The sequence below is a fragment of the Zalophus californianus genome, chromosome X (genome assembly GCF_009762305.2).
Source record: "Zalophus californianus isolate mZalCal1 chromosome X, mZalCal1.pri.v2, whole genome shotgun sequence".
Classification (NCBI taxonomy): domain Eukaryota; kingdom Metazoa; phylum Chordata; class Mammalia; order Carnivora; family Otariidae; genus Zalophus; species Zalophus californianus.
In genome coordinates this window covers 52,509,327-52,525,270 of record NC_045612.1, presented here as the reverse complement: position 1 = coordinate 52,525,270, position 15,944 = coordinate 52,509,327, and the positions used below count along the sequence as shown (strand labels likewise).

At 34.2% G+C, this 15,944-nt stretch overlaps 1 protein-coding gene across 5 annotated transcripts in view; it reads left to right on the top strand.

Annotated features, from left to right (window-relative positions):
* DIAPH2 (diaphanous related formin 2) overlaps positions 1 to 15,944 on the top strand; it is a 956,101-nt gene that overhangs the window by 70,072 nt on the left and 870,085 nt on the right. For 3 of the 5 annotated variants that reach the window (XM_035725382.1, XM_035725381.1, XM_035725383.1), the window contains exons 4-5: positions 10,329 to 10,433; positions 15,832 to 15,852. In XM_035725382.1, the coding sequence (XP_035581275.1) occupies positions 10,329 to 10,433; positions 15,832 to 15,852 (126 nt within the window). The remainder of the gene's footprint in view (positions 1 to 10,328; positions 10,434 to 15,831; positions 15,853 to 15,944) is intronic. The other 2 variants (XM_027607475.1, XM_027607473.2) reach the window with 1 other exon arrangement.

Genomic DNA, 15,944 nt, shown 5'->3' with positions numbered 1-15,944 from the left:
GTAGGATAGGAGTCCCAGGAAGAAGAATTAAAGGAGCTAGGGTTTGCAAATTTATCTGTTTGTAGCTGGTAAACTTCACAATTTACTGCCTCTGTTCTTGGTTTGTACATAGAAATGTTTTCCAAAATATATTTTTTGTTTGAAAGGTTCCACTAGTATTTATTGCCATGAATGTATTTCTACAGTGATTTTTTTTTGAAAGATTTTATTTGAGAGAGTGAGCGAGAGAGAGCATGAGTAGGGGGAGGGGCAAGAGGGAGAGGGAGAAGCAGACTCCCCACTGAGCAGGGAGCCCGACGTGGGGCTCGATCCCAGACCCCGGGGACGATGACCTGAGCTGAAGGCAGACAATTAAGCAACTGAGCCATCTAGGCGTCCCCACAACCATTTTTTTTTTATATGTGCAGTATGCCAGGTTGTCACATGCTGGAGGTACAAAGATGAATGCAATACCTCTACTGCCCTCGTAGAGTTTAGTCAGGGAGAGAAGAAAGTAAAAAAATGTTTTCAGTAGTAGTAGGACAGCTGTGAATAGGCACTGTGGGCACTTAACCCTGTGCAGGAGCTCAGGGAGGAAACAGGGAAGACCTGAATATTCTATGAAACCCCATGTCACTTATGAATTTTCAGTATTTTTTGGCATTAAAGCATTCTCAGAGCTTGAACAATTTAGTTTATCAAGGTCCAATGCCTTCTGTATGCCAGGTACTGTTCTAAGCTCTGAGGAAAAAAGAGCAGAGAAGAACTCAAGGGAATCTCTTGCTGTCAAGAAGCTTATGTTCTGATGGTGATAGAGCGGGACATAACGTGAAATTGTGAAATAGAAAATGGAGAAGTTTATTTGACAACTCTCTACTGAATGCCAGATACTTTGTTAGGTCCAGGGAAACATAAAGATGACAAATACAGGGCGCCTGGGTGGCTCAGTTGGTTAAGTGACTGCCTTCGGCTCAGGTCATGATCCTGGAGTCCCGGGATCGAGTCCCGCATCGGGCTCCCTGCTCAGCAGGGAGCCTGCTTCTCCCTCTGACCCTCTTTCCTCTCGTGCTCTCTCTCTCTCATTCTCTCTCTCTCAAATAAATAAATAAAATCTTAAAAAAAAAAGATGACAAATACACTATCCCTGCCTCTAGGATTTTATTTTGTATGGCTCAAAAGGTAAGAATAGTTTGAAAAAAAGTTTTAACCTTATATTTTTAAATTGCTGAAAAAAAAATCAAAAGATTGTTTCAGGGCACATGAAAATTATATGAAATTCAGTGTTTATAAATATTTTTCAACACAGCCATAGCCATTTGTTTATATATCATTCCTGGCTCCTTTTGTGTTACAATTGCAGAGTTGAATTGTGATAAAGACCCTGTGACCCACAAAGCCTAAAACATTTACTGTCTGGCCCTTTATAGAAAAGGTCAACCTCTGCACTAGTGTAATAGTCTCTAAACTTACTGATTTATTGTCCTGTTAGAAAAATATGTATGTTTGAGCAAGTAACCCCAAGGTATTTTATTTAAAAATTTTATACATATATGTATGTATATGTATATTACTATACTATGTTGTAAAATACAGACATAATATATTAATAAATATTAATAAATAAAGATAACAAATTAATAAATATATAATAAATAAAATAGACTATTTTTATTTTTTTAAAAGATTTTATTTATTTATTTGACAGAGACAGCGAGAGAGGGAACACAAGCAGGGCGAGTGGGAGAGGGAGAAGCAGACTTCCTGCCAAGCAGGGAGCCTGATGCGGGGCTCGATCCCAGGACCCTGGGATCATGACCTGAGCCGAAGGCAGACGCTTAAAGACTGAGCCACCCAGGCGCCCCTAAAATGATTTAAAATTTTATTTATTAATGGTACAAAAGCCTTTGCTGTTATGATTAACTTTTTAGTGAGAGCAATGTCATTGTTTCATTATTTTTTATGTGTTACTTTTAAAAAGGCAGTAATTAGAAGGTTTAGTTCCAAGTTCATTTAGTTATTTGGTTTAATGTCTGTTATAGTTGAAACATAAATCTGAAAGAAGTATGTAGGTCCAAGTGGAACAAGAACATCGTTAGCAACACTTATTAAATCATAGTATTAACTTTTCTCAGTCCAATCTGTGAATCAAGCAAAGGTTTTCTGCTGAACCATGGCTAGTAAACTTCCGTCTTCCTTGATGACACTTCTTCTAACTAATTTGGAGTGTTGCATTTTTATATATTTATATAAATGGATCAAAATTTGCTTTAAAAAACGGGCCTCAACTAATTTCGTAAGGGTCATGAACTCTTTGCATTTTTACTTCCACATCCATAATGTGGAGACCCTCAGCTCCATGTTTGATCTACTCGTGTCTATTCACATTGCATCTAATGCCAGGTAGAAGGAGAAAGAGGTGAGTCATGCAGTGGTGAAGGAAACTGACAGGGAAGTTGGGTCTGCCAATGTGTTTATTTTTTTAATGAAGTTTATTTGAAAAGCAGTTACTTTCTTACTAATCATTAAACTTTGAAGGGATTACTAGTGTTTTGTGAATGAAAAATGCCTGTCATTCTAAATTTCAGCAGTTTTTAAATATTTTATTGAGATAACCAGAAATATCTGTGAGGTACAATATGTTTTCATGCTCACTTCCTATCTCATTTCAAGATACAAGTATTCTATATTCCTTGAAATATCTTGCTTTAAAAAGAACTACATTCTTGACTCTGTAGCACTTTGTGTACTTTGGTTTCAATTTCTTTCTTAGAATGGCTTAAACTTTACATCCTTCCCACTTAACAGTTTTTTCATAAAGCATCTTTTTTTTAAGTAAATCATTTATATTAGTAATATGTTTTTTTGTTCCATTAGTGACTCAAAGAAGTTTCTATATTTCATTATTGAAATCTAGCAAATAATATAAGCTGAGTTGTTTAAAAAAACTATTTTCATTCAACTTTGTGATAAATTTCCCACACTGAGTTACTTTTCTACTTGTTTTAGTAAATCTTAAGCAATGATTTCTGTGGGTCTTCTGACAGTATTTGCTGACAAAGGAATGTATTTTAGTTTAATGCCATGTTGTTTTGCATGTATTTCAGCAGCTTCTACCAAGAGTTTCCCCAATGTCACTGGACCTTTGTCTTTTGCTATTAATGAAAGAAAAAGTTCAAAAAAAGCTTCTAAACATATGTCATTAAGTTTAGAAAACTTCACTAAAGTGCTGGATTGAGTATCACATGATTTTAATTATTGCTGAGAAAATTGAAAAAGCTCTCTTCATGTTGTGAATGCTTGGCTTTTAAATGGTCTGCTAATTTGAGGTGGGTTTGTACTGTCATTAGCTAATATTTTAAGGTATATGCACATAAAATGGGAGTCATTGAAAATGATATCCATATTTCAGATGGCTATAGTAATAATTTTTAATCATGTGGGATCAGCTTATTAGCCTTAGGTTTTCATTATTTTTATCATATGATACGACAAATGAAAGGCTCATACTTAGGCGTAGGATATATAACAGTCTAGCATTTTCTTGTTTCCTTGTGCTTATATTTTTGCTATTTAATCTTGTGTCTTTGCAGGAATCTTTGAATACCACTTTTGCATTTTTGTTATTTTTGATAGTTGATTTAGTTAAAACTAGATAAAATAATGCATAAATCCATTTAACCAAGAAAATGGAAGCTGTGGTATGTTGCAGTACATGGACAGTGAACAGAATCACATTGTGAATACCCCTCTCTTGCCCTAAGATACCTCATGTACCATTTGGGCCTATGGATCCATTGATGATTCCATTGTTATGTTAAATAGTCAACCTTATTTTCTTGTATTTTTTGAATAAAAATGTGTATATTTCACAAATTGCAGTGGATCCTTTATGTAGTCTCTGGACTCTGGAGACCACTGTTTCAGAATTAAGGATTATAGGAAAGTAAAAATAATATTTGTGTTTTCTAATATCCAACATATATTCTGAATTTACCCTCCTGATGGTAAAGTGGTATATGTAGATATTAAAAGTTACATCCCTCCACTAAGACCTGAAAGCAGAAATAGTTGAGGAGTTTTTGTGCCATACTCAATAACATTCATTCAATATCATGCTTTTTTCTTGCTTTTGGCTTTATACTATTTGCAGAGATAATGTATTTAGACAATTTTTTTTCCTTCAACTTTGTTTTCCACCTGAGCTTTTATATGTTAAATGACTGCAGTCTGTATAGGTAAAGTTAACTGGATCTTTTGAAAACCTGAGGTAGTTATTTAATGCCAGGTAGAATTGGCCAACTAATTATGGAGCAAATTCTTGATAATTTTATTAGAGTTTTAGAAATGTTTTTTCCTTTCTAGTTCACAGAAGCTAGAGGAATTATGGAATGTATATTTAGAAAAGATTAATTAAATGCTCTAAAATCAAAACCATAATCATTGTCATGCTAGGGCATATTTTTAGGTACTAGCATATCATTGGTTCATTCCTTTCAGGGCTACAGTTCCCTTCAACAAGGAAGTTAAAGAATATTTGAATAATTACTACTGAGAAGCAGAAGGAAGAAGGCAAGCATTTGATGGTGAAGCCAAGTTCAGATTTTAAAAGAGCAAGTGGAAAATACAGCCTTAAACTGGGATCAAGACATGTTGCAGAAACAGTTCATAGAACATACATTGAAATTTATAGCAAATTTATAGAAAGAAGGAACAAGTATTCTTTCTTACAGGGAAGAAGAAATGTAAAGATGTAAAAGGTTGACATTTACTTCTCGTAATGCAAAATAGAAAAAATAGTGGAAGAGTTAAAAAATGTTTGAATATAAGGAGAAAGTTTTCAAAATTATACTGTCACCCATTTAAAAATTTATGGAGAGAGAGAGGGGAAAATGAGAGGGAATGGGAAAAGGAGAGTGAGAATGAATGCATGTGTGAATGAATGGGTGAATGAATATGAAAATGAATGGGCAGGTGGGTCAACTTTTAACCTCATTTGACTATTCTCATATGGCTCCTCAGTAGTAACTTTAAGAATATGATGTTTATTTGCTGAAGAAGTGAATTTATCTGTAATGGGAACATTGCATCATGGCTTGTATGGAAGGAGAAAAAAATGGTTTTGTGTTTACTTAAAAATGTAAGTGGTCAGTTACTTAGACTCAAACATTTTTTGAAACTACAAAATACTACGTTCTTCTCATGTATTGTAGAAGTACTAACTAAATGTTATACTGAAAGCTTTTGTGTTTTGAGTACTGTAAGAACTAGTGAGTTTAGAAGAGTTTCATATTATGTTGTGTAGAATTAATAGAGTTATGAGTATTGCTCTGTTTAATGATTGAATTATAAGGTTGCAGTTAATGTTTTGGAAATATTAGCTATCTAATTGGCAGTATGCATCTTACTTCTCTAAGAATAAAATGAGTCATTGTTGTCTGTTCTGTTCATATGAATGGTACCTATTCCCAATCAACCTATGTGGCAAATTTATAGGTATAAAAATGTCAGTAGCTGTAAAGCAAATTAAAATATTTAGAGAAAAGTTCCTAAATATCACATTGGTTCAACAAATATTTATTAAATGCTTAGTCATTCCAGGAATTATGCTCTTTGCTGGGAGTACAAAGATAAAAAAAAAAGACCCAGTTTCTGCCTTCAAGTTAGCATAGAGTTTAGGGGAGATGGATTTATCAGATAGTTTTAGTTTAAGTGCTATAATATAGGAATTAATATGGAAGAATCGAATGCAGATAGTGATTTCTAAATAAGATGTTTCAGGGGAAATTTGAAGGTAAATCGGAAGGATTAAGAGTTAACCAGATAATGGGGCGCCAGGGTCGCTCAGTCGTTAAGCGGCTCAGGTCATGATCCCAGTGTCCTAGGATCGAGCCCCACATCAGGCTCCCTGCTCAGCGGGAAGCCTGCTTCTCCCTCTCCCGCTCCCCCTGCTTGTGTTCTGCTCTCATTATCTCTCCTTGTCAAATAAATAAATAAAATCTTAAAAAGAAAAGTTAACCAGATAAGGATTTGGGTGGGGTCGGTCTGATGAGATGGGGTGAGGGTTATTAGAGGGAGAGGGTGGTGAAGATGACCGCATTCTAGGCAGAAGAGCATCATGAACAAAGTAATGGAAACGTGTAATAGCATAGTGTATGTAGGAAAACTACAAACAACCTTGCAGTATTAAAGCATTCTTTGAAGGCTAGTTAATATACACCAGGCTTAATGTGCATGATCACACTTAAACCACACAACATTCTTTTGAGTCCTGTAATCATATATTCTTATACTGTCTACCTCCATGATTCTACTCTGATGGCATGATCTTAGCAGTATATGTCATTAAAAATTGAATTGAGGCTCATTACAATGTAGAAATATCACTGGAAGGAGAGTCAACGCTCTACCTAGAGACTGCCAGAGGTGGCACTACCATACTCTTAGGCCTGGCTGTGAGGTGTACAGATAACAGACACTCAATCTTGTTGGCATTTCAGAGTTGATTCTACTTGGGGGATGCAGATTCATGCTAACCACATTTGTAGGAGACTATAATTTACCCAGAATGTTTTGAGGCTGTAGAAATCTAGCCTAGCACATGTGAGCAGTGCTTAGGGGTTTTGATGGAAACAAACACTATGAGTCAGCAGAATGATATGCTGGCCAATAAGGTCATAAAATCAGAGGCCGAATTAATAGAGGTAATGTATTTCAAGATTACGGAGGTGGCAGTCCTTTCCTTCCTTGCATTTATCAAACCACAGCGTATTTGAGAAAAATAAATATGGACACTAAGCCATGTCAAATGAAAATAAGTTGAAGCAGGTAGGTATACTTAAGCTTGAAAGAGAGAATGATACCTTCAAATAACTTAGCCTGAAAGAGAGAATGATGCCTTCAAATAACATAATGGTTCTTGAGTTTATTAACCTCATCTAGTCTGATTACCATCTCTCTTATTTTAGACTCTTAGCACTAGTCACATAAATTCAGTAGCCCAAATTATTGAACATAAGGGAATCTGTTCTGGCTAGTTATAGAGATACTAGGTAGCTCTTGAATGGGTGAGTTGCAGAAACAGTCCTCAGATAATATCACAGGAGTAACTTCCAGAACCATACAACTGAAATTTGGTCCAATGTAGGAGCTGTTGCCATCCCAGAACCACTTGGTCAAACTGTCATGATGAAAAACATGCAGAGGTTGCCATCAGTTCCGTAACCATATCTCTTGTATTGCCATCCATGCCAGCAGCATGGATCGCTTACTTGTGGCCTGCTTTTTTACATCGTTCATTTCTGAATCAACACATCCTATAAATGCAGTAAGCCACGTGTCTGTACTCTAGTTATAAGGGAGTCTGACAAATGTAGTTTTTATGGATTTTTCCTTGTTAGGTGGGACTGACATTGTGAGGATGTATTAAAATGTAGAGAGCATGTTTAAATGCTGTTGAGCAGCCAAATATGACAGAAGACATGGTTTCCTTGCTAGTCTCCTTGACTTGACTAAGATTTTTCTCATCCTTTAAGACCCAAATCCTGGTAAAGACTTCTCTGATCTTTCCATCTGCCGTGTTCCCAAAGCATCTTGTTTGCATATATGTTTTCCCTACTAGACCATGAATTATTTATTTTTATTTATTTAACAAAGATAGCATTTACTAAGTATCAGGCATTGTTCTAAGTGCTTCATAGAGAATTCATTTAACTTGTGGGTACAAGCCTTCTTTCAATTTGCACTCCCCTAGCCAGCCTAGCATACTCCTTGGTGCATGGCACATGTCCAGTAAATAAGTGATTCGATATTTAGGAAGTAGAGAAGAAAAAATAATGACATAGTCTTGCCACTTTAACTCGCTATTATATTTTGTTGCACATTTAGTCTTCCAAAGAAAAATTTGGGAAAAATTAAACTTCCCTAATATGGGATGGGCTGCCTGTGAGATAATAGGTTTTCTGTTAGTCAACTCCGAGCATAGATGAGCATCTGTGGACTACATTAAAAGTGCTATCCAGCCTTGTTTCTCTGATTATGCTTTGACTCAACAATGCTAGATCTAGCCTATGAGAGAGAGAGGGGAAAAAAGATGTCTTCTGTCTTCAAGTCAGATGGCCGATATTCAAATGAGAATTAAGGAAATAAGATAGGAAAGATAGGGGTAGAGACCGTGACAGAGGTGGTTAGTAAGGAGGATCCTTTGTATATATAAACAAAATTTATAGGTATTGACTGTGAACAAATCAGAGGAGTCACTGCAATGCATGCAAATATAGATCGAGATTCTTGCTGTCAATGAAGTTAGTATTCTATAGATAGATGCAGCTTGATTTCTTTTCATGGATCCTTTTCCCCTCTCACATTCTTACAGATGAGTTTTTAAAATAATGTTGATTTTTTTTTGCTGATTATTTTCCTTGATTAAAAAAATAGTAATGGCCAGAATTATTAAGAGAATAAAAGGATAAAAATACTGATTTAAAAAAAATTGAAATACAGCTCACATACCATAAAATTCACTGTCAAAATATACACTTCAGTGTGTTTTTTAGTATATTCAAAGAGATACGAAACTATCACAACGATCAACTTTAGAACATTTTTATCACTTCAATAAAACACCATACCTATCAGCAGTCACACCCTAATCCTCCCATTCTCCCTCCCCTGCCCCTGGCAACCACTCATCTATTTTCTGTCTCTATATTCCCATTCTGGGCAATTAGTATAAATGGAATCATATAATATGTGGTCTTTTGTGACTGGTTTCTTTCACTTAGCATAATGTGGTTTCAAGTTTCATTCATGCTGTAGTATTTATCAGTACTTCATTCTTTATGAGTGAATATTCCGTTGTCTGGACATACCATATTTGTTTATGCATTCATCATTTGATGAACATTTGGATTGTTTCCTGTCTTTGATGCTACTGCTATGAACACTCATGTACAAATTTTTGTGTGGACATATGTCTTCATTATTTTAATTATAAGCTGGGTCATGTGACAACTTTATGTGTAACTTTCTGAGGAACTGCTAGACTATTTTACAAAGTGGCTGCATCATTTCACATTCTCACCAGCAATTTGTGAAGGTTCCAGTTTCTCCATATCCTCACCAATATTTGTGATTACCATTTTTTTTTTTTGTATCCTAGCCATCCTAGTGGGAGTGAGGTGGTATCACATTTGTAGTTTTGATTTTCATTTCTCTAATGAATAATGATTTTGAACATTATGTGCTTACCAGCCATTTGTATATCTTCTTTAGAGAAATATCCAAATCCTTTGCCCATTTGTATTTGGGTTGTCTTTTCATTGTTGATTTCTGAGAGTTCTATATATATTCTGGATTCAAGTCCCTTATCAGACATGATTTGGAAACATTTTAACCCATTCTGTAAGTTGTCCTTTCATCTGATGTTGCTTTTTTTTTTTTAAAGATTTATTTGAGAAAGAGAGCATATGAGTGGGGGGAGGAACAGAGGGAGGGAGAATCTCAAGCAGACCCCCTGCTGAGCACAGAGCCTGATGGAGGGCTTGATCTCATAACCCTGAGATCATGACCGAAGCTGAAATCAAGGTTGTATGATTAATGACTGAGCCATGCAGGTGCTCCTGATGTTGCTTTTTGAATCATAGTCATTTCTAGCTTGGTCTTGTGACCCCCTCATGAGTGTCTTAAAATGTTGTAAGGGTTAATATGAGTTTAAAAGTGAAGAAAATCTAGTGAAAATGTTATATGTGTGTGTATCACATAATAAAGATTCCCAGCCAAATCAAAGCTTATTGAACCTTAAAACAATGTATTCTTGCAACTGAATGTTTTTTCCTCCAATGAGTAATTTTTGTCATCTCAGCACAGCTGACTATATTTCTGGTATTTTTTTGCTTTCCAAATCCAGCAACTTCTCAAGAATTTTTCTTCAGTGACATAGATATATATTTCCTGTTAGTTTAAAAGTCATATTCTTCTAGATAATAGTGATCCTAAGGGAGAATATGCGAAACAGTAAAGTGTTTATTTTTGCTATCAGGGTAAATTAATATCTGTGCTAAGGTTATCTGATGTATGCTACAAAACTGCCAGTTTATTCTGTGGAATAGTTTAAAATTTTTTCTTTCTGCTCATTAGTTGACTCGGTAGAGATACGAACCATGAATATATGGTAAAATTTATACAGTGTTATGGTATCTGGAGTGAAAAATAATAGTGAAGGATCCACCAGAATGATCATTGTTGTTAGTCACAGCATGGCTTACTATTTTAAAAGAGAATATTAGTATTAATCACTTTCGAAACTCAAGCAGAAATTTGTAAATGCTCACAACAGATGTTCTTTCTAACAGGAGGACATGAACCTTAATGAAGAACGAAAAGCTCCTTTACGAAACAAAGATTTTACCACCAAGCGTGAGATGGTTGTCCAGTATATTTCTGCTACTGCCAAATCTGTAAGTAGTGACACTTTCCCGGCACTACCATAATGAGTTCAGCATTATCTGTGCAAAAATAAACCTCAGATCTTCAAATTCTTGCCTCACTGTTCTCATATAGCCTATTCAGAAAAAATTTATATGTGTGTTTTTACACATTTAGTATGTACTTAAAAACCGCTTATAATTAGACTTTCATTATTTTAAACAATACAGACAGTATAGAAGGCTCTGAGTTAATCCAGTGAGTTTTGGGGCAGTGGTTTTGTGCATGTCCTAAATTGTAGATATTCCACTAAATATACTGTTTGTTATATGAAACTTTTGAATTTTGAGGGAGAAGACACAAACATATGCTAGTCACAAGTTTAGTTTCCATTGAAGCTTTATGTCTGGTTTCTCCTTGCATGAAATTTTTAGCAATATTTTTAATATGCTGTTTTAGTTTTTTTTCCGTTGTTTTATGTGATGCTAACTATATAAATTACCTCATAATTATTGTACAGCTTAATTTAGTATAAAAGAGGGTACTTAATAGAAGGAGCTTTAATGAAATCTGTGTGAGTTTCAAAAGACTTGAAAGTAGAGTTCTGTAGAAAGACTTTTTTCCAGCAGGAAAAACTCTAGTGTTTTAATAGGATATATGGCTTTGTTCACTTCCTAAGGTGCTTCCAAAAATAGACTTCAGGTTTGATTTCTTTTTGCAAGAAAAAAATGTATTTTTAAAATGATGAAATGTATCTTTTACATTTCTCTAAGGAAAAAGCTTCATACAACTAGACTTCATCAAATCACTATGTATGTGTGTATATATTATGTGTGTGTAGACACATAAATATACCACACATTTTTTATAATGTATATACACACACACAAACACATTGATTTTGTGTGCGTGGTATGTATATTATGTGTGTGTATATAAATAATACACATGCATTTACATGTAAAAAATCCATATTTTAAATTTAAAAAGTTGACCAGTAAAGAAAATAGTTCCTCTTTGGAAAATATGTTCTAAAATTACTTGGCTATCCTATTACTGATATTTCAGTACAGTAATTGCAGTGGTAATTACTGATTTATTTTGCCCTGAATTCTACAATTGTATTGATTCCATATTGTAGTTTAAGCAAGCTAAATCTGAATGCTGAACTATTTAAACATAATGCATTCCAGCTCTGCCAGAGCAGAGCAACGGCATGTTTTTTAATTTGCTTCTGGTATCCAAAGGCAGAAATATGTTTCAAGTGATAAGTGAAATTTGCCATGAGCGTTGTTTTCAATAGAATTTGGTGATGCAGAGGGTTTTACTTCGAAATTGTGATGAATCTCTTCTCATTTTTGCACTCAAGTTATTGTTCACAGTAAAATGCTTTAGGAAATGCAGAGTGTACATTTAGTGTTATTTTTCAAATACCTAAAGGCAAATACACTAGTAAATCTATATAACTAAATCTGAATGCAAAGTACAGATAATATATGAATAATCATGTGTTTTTAATGATAAGATTTTGTTAGTGTTTCTGGCTCATTTATTGTTTTTGTTTACGTAAGTGGGACTGAATATAATGAAGATTATACAAAGCTCTTATTCTATAACCTTTTGATTTTTACTCCATGTAGAACTTGTTTTTATTTATTCTCATATTGTTTCCTCTTCAACTGACCAAAGACATACACATTTAGGTTATATACTCATTTTTCACATTAAAATGCTAAAATTTGGGTAAATGTTGGAGGATCTCTCTTGAATTGCTCTGTTTGAAAGATGGAAATTGAATGTTTCTCAAAAGACATGAAAATTCTGTTTCAGGCATTAGCCTCAAAAATCAGTACTGTAACTATTTAGTATGTGACCCTTATTTGTTTCATTCAGCATACATATGAGCACCTGACATGCATATAGCTCTTTCATTAGATTTTCAAGATTATACATCTTATTTCCTAATATTTTTGCATGGACCAAATGTTATAATGAAAGAAAGCCTGTTGATAAACATGTTTTAAAACTTTCTTACCTTGGGGAGACATTAATTAGTACTGTGTTTTCTGTTGTTAAAACCAAGAAAATTGCTTATGTACTTTCTTTTGAGGGTGAGAGGGATGCCATTTAATGACAAACAATCCTCTTATCTTTGACCTCTTCATGATCAATAATATTTGCATAAACTGTAGGTTAACATATGGCTGTTTACCTATGTGTAACCAAGGTTTCCATCCTGCTGTCTTTCAGTAGGCTTTAGACATGTTGTATATCTTCTACTTTTTAGGCTTACTTTTTCATTATATTGATACACTGATTAAAAATGTTTCTTTGTTGGGACATCTGGGTGGCTCAGTCGGTTAAGTGTCTGAGTCTTGGTTTTGGCTCAGGTCATGATCTCAGGGTCGTGAGATTGAGCCTGGCATCCAGCTCCACACTCAGTGTGGAGTCCGTTTTAGATTCTCTCTCTCCCTCTGCCCCTCCCCCCACTGGCTCGTGCGTGTACTCTCTCTCTTTAAAATAAATAAATCTTAAAAAAAAGTTTCTTCATTTAAAGTAGATATGATTGTAATCACTTCTTTATGAAAATACTTTATAAGTAGTCAAAACTTTAATCTTGAAGTAAAAACAAAGTTAAGGGCTAGTGTTCCTGATGGAGAATGTCTTATAGTCACATATAAAACGTGAGAATTATAGTTAAATTTAAACGTAAATTGTACATTTCCCCCTTTAACACCTGCATAAGTCATTTTGCATAGAATTGAAAAACAAACAAAATATGGACTCAGTAGGAAATGTCCATCATTCTCCTGGGTTCCTGGGTAAAAACAATAAAGCAAGATGAAACTAATATACAGGTATTTGCTCAAAACCTGTTTCTAAAGCAAACAAGTCTTTTTTTATGTACTTTGCTAAAATAAGCATGGAATAAAAATATATAGGAAACTGAAAGATAATGATGAAAACTGTTGCTTAGTTTTTTCTTGTTAAAGTTCCATAATAGAGAATATTAAATTGTATGAATGTTAAAGGAAAAAGTAGCTTGAATAACTCTGTCAGTGATGAATGAATTTTAAATAAGGGAATGGAGAAGAACCTCTTCTCTGCACAAGCTGGACTCATTTGCTCATTATAGCAAGTGTGGTTATGGACCTGACCTATAGTAGTTGGTACATGTTGATAATTTGGCCACAAATAATCTGGAAGAATTTATATTTTCAAAACACCAGCATATATTTTCAGAAATGGAAAACCAAGCTTTGTTAATATTGCTAATATTGTCATACCTATTCATAATCCTGAAAGAGGCACAATATATCAGTGATTTAGGGGGTCTTGTATGTTCTATCTTAACAGCCTATATAGACATTCATGAGGAAAAATAAGTCACTGAAATCCTAACATTAGTTTGCCAAAAGCCAATGTCTTTATTAGAATATTAAGAAACTAGTTTATTTCTAACTTAAATCACAGTCTTTGAAGTTGAGATTTTAAAATATGTAGTTACATTTTTAAGACACATGACACATCGATAGGTATCATTGATTAAAAAAAACTCAATAGGAAATAATTTAAAGTTGTGATACCAAATACATCTATAAAATTTTTAGATTGACCCATATAACAAGCAGTTGAAAGTTACCGTACATCTCTGTGTGTGTATATACATGTATTACAGTTTTGCTTTTGCCATTAGCAGATATTTTCTTTCTCAGGTGAAACAATTGAAGTCAAACATGACCAGACCTGTTTCTTTTAGCTTCCGTTGGCCAAATCTCATCTGTTCACTGTATGTGCTTTAGCTAAATGGAGTCATTTTGCAATCATAATGAATTACTAATGGGCTATATTCTGGTTGTTTCACTGAGTATAGACCTTCCTTAATTAAGACAGGCTTGCATTTTTGTTTTAGTCTCATGTCTGTGCTAAATAAACAAGGGACAAATAAGAACTCTGTCTTTTTGGTTGGGAAATAATTTAGGTCAATAGCCTATCTTTCAATTCAGAAAACTGTTAATGGCACCAAAGAGGCTTTTACTCAAGAAAATAATCACTGCCTGTAAATAGTCTGTTGAATGAATGTTTAAGAACGCTGCTTCTCTATTTGGAGATTCATGGATTCCCCTGAAATAATTTGCTTGGCAACTGTCAATATCTTTTTGTATCTTGTGGTATCCTGTTCAATTTAGGATTCTTCCGGGATTTCAGTGTTTTGTTTTTCTTTTTAAAGTAATAGCTGGAAAAAAAAAAAGTACTAGCTTGAAAATAGAACACGTATTGATAATAACTGCTTTCAGATTAATGGTTTTAGATTATGGATTAGTTCTTTTTTGGGCATTGCTTGATATTTAAGTGTAGGAATCTGATAACAACAATTTGATTTATAATTGGGTTTTGGCATAAAATTATGTTAGGACTGTGATTTCACTTCTTGCTTTCTTAAACACAGTTCAGCTTCTCAGAAATTCTATTATCTCTTATCTATTAGGAAAGCTCAAAGTTTCAGGTTTTGAACTGTTTCCTCCCTATGAATATCTGCATGTTTACATATAACTGCTTCTTTGTCTTCATGTTATATTATCTGATCTCATAATACAAATGCAAGGATGACCTAGAAAAGTAGAATCACAAGCAATCTATCTTCTTTGTAATTTTCAAGTATAATATAAAACAATATTAAAAACCTTAAAATCATAATATAAAATATTCCAGTTTTCAACCTGCAGTTCATAATGCATGACTTTGAATGCAACATTTATATTCTTTTTTTTTTTAAAGATTTTATTTATTTATTTGAGAGAGAGAATGAGAGATAGAAAGCACGAGAAGGAAGAGGGTCAGAGGGAGAAGCAGACTCCCCGCCGAGCAGGGAGCCCGATGCGGGACTCGATCCCGGGACTCCAGGATCATGACCTGAGCCGAAGGCAGTCACTTAACCAACTGAGCCACCCAGGCGCCCGCAACATTTATATTCTAAGATGCCTTATTTCATCCTTAATATTGTATCTGTTATACCGAGAAAAGAAAAAAATTGGAAAAAAATTCAGTTTTCTATTGCTAATTTTTTTGAGTGGCTTTGGGCTGGTAAAATATCTGATGCCTGGTTACACTTAATTTTACATTACTTGAGATTTATACTATATAAGCCCATTACAGTACATTTAAAAAAAATCCCTCAAACATTAATACTCTTTTATTTGGGAATCCTTACCCTGCAGACTTTACATGTTTTTGAAATATGGTAGAAATTAATACTGGTATATTTGTTTTAGCCTCTAGATCTAAAGTATTAAAAGTATACATAGGGTTAGCTATTTACTAATTTACTAAACACTTCTGTGAAAAGCTTCTGATTACTAATACTGTTGCTGTTTTTTTTTTTTTTTTTTTTTTACACCATAACCACTCTCCGTTGACCACTGCATGCAGATAGTTGGAAGTAAAGTTATGGTGAGTACAAAAGATGTGTTCTACCCTTAGATACGAATTTTTGCTTTTGGGAATTGAGCGATTTTTGCTTATGGTATTTTGTATACTTGGTT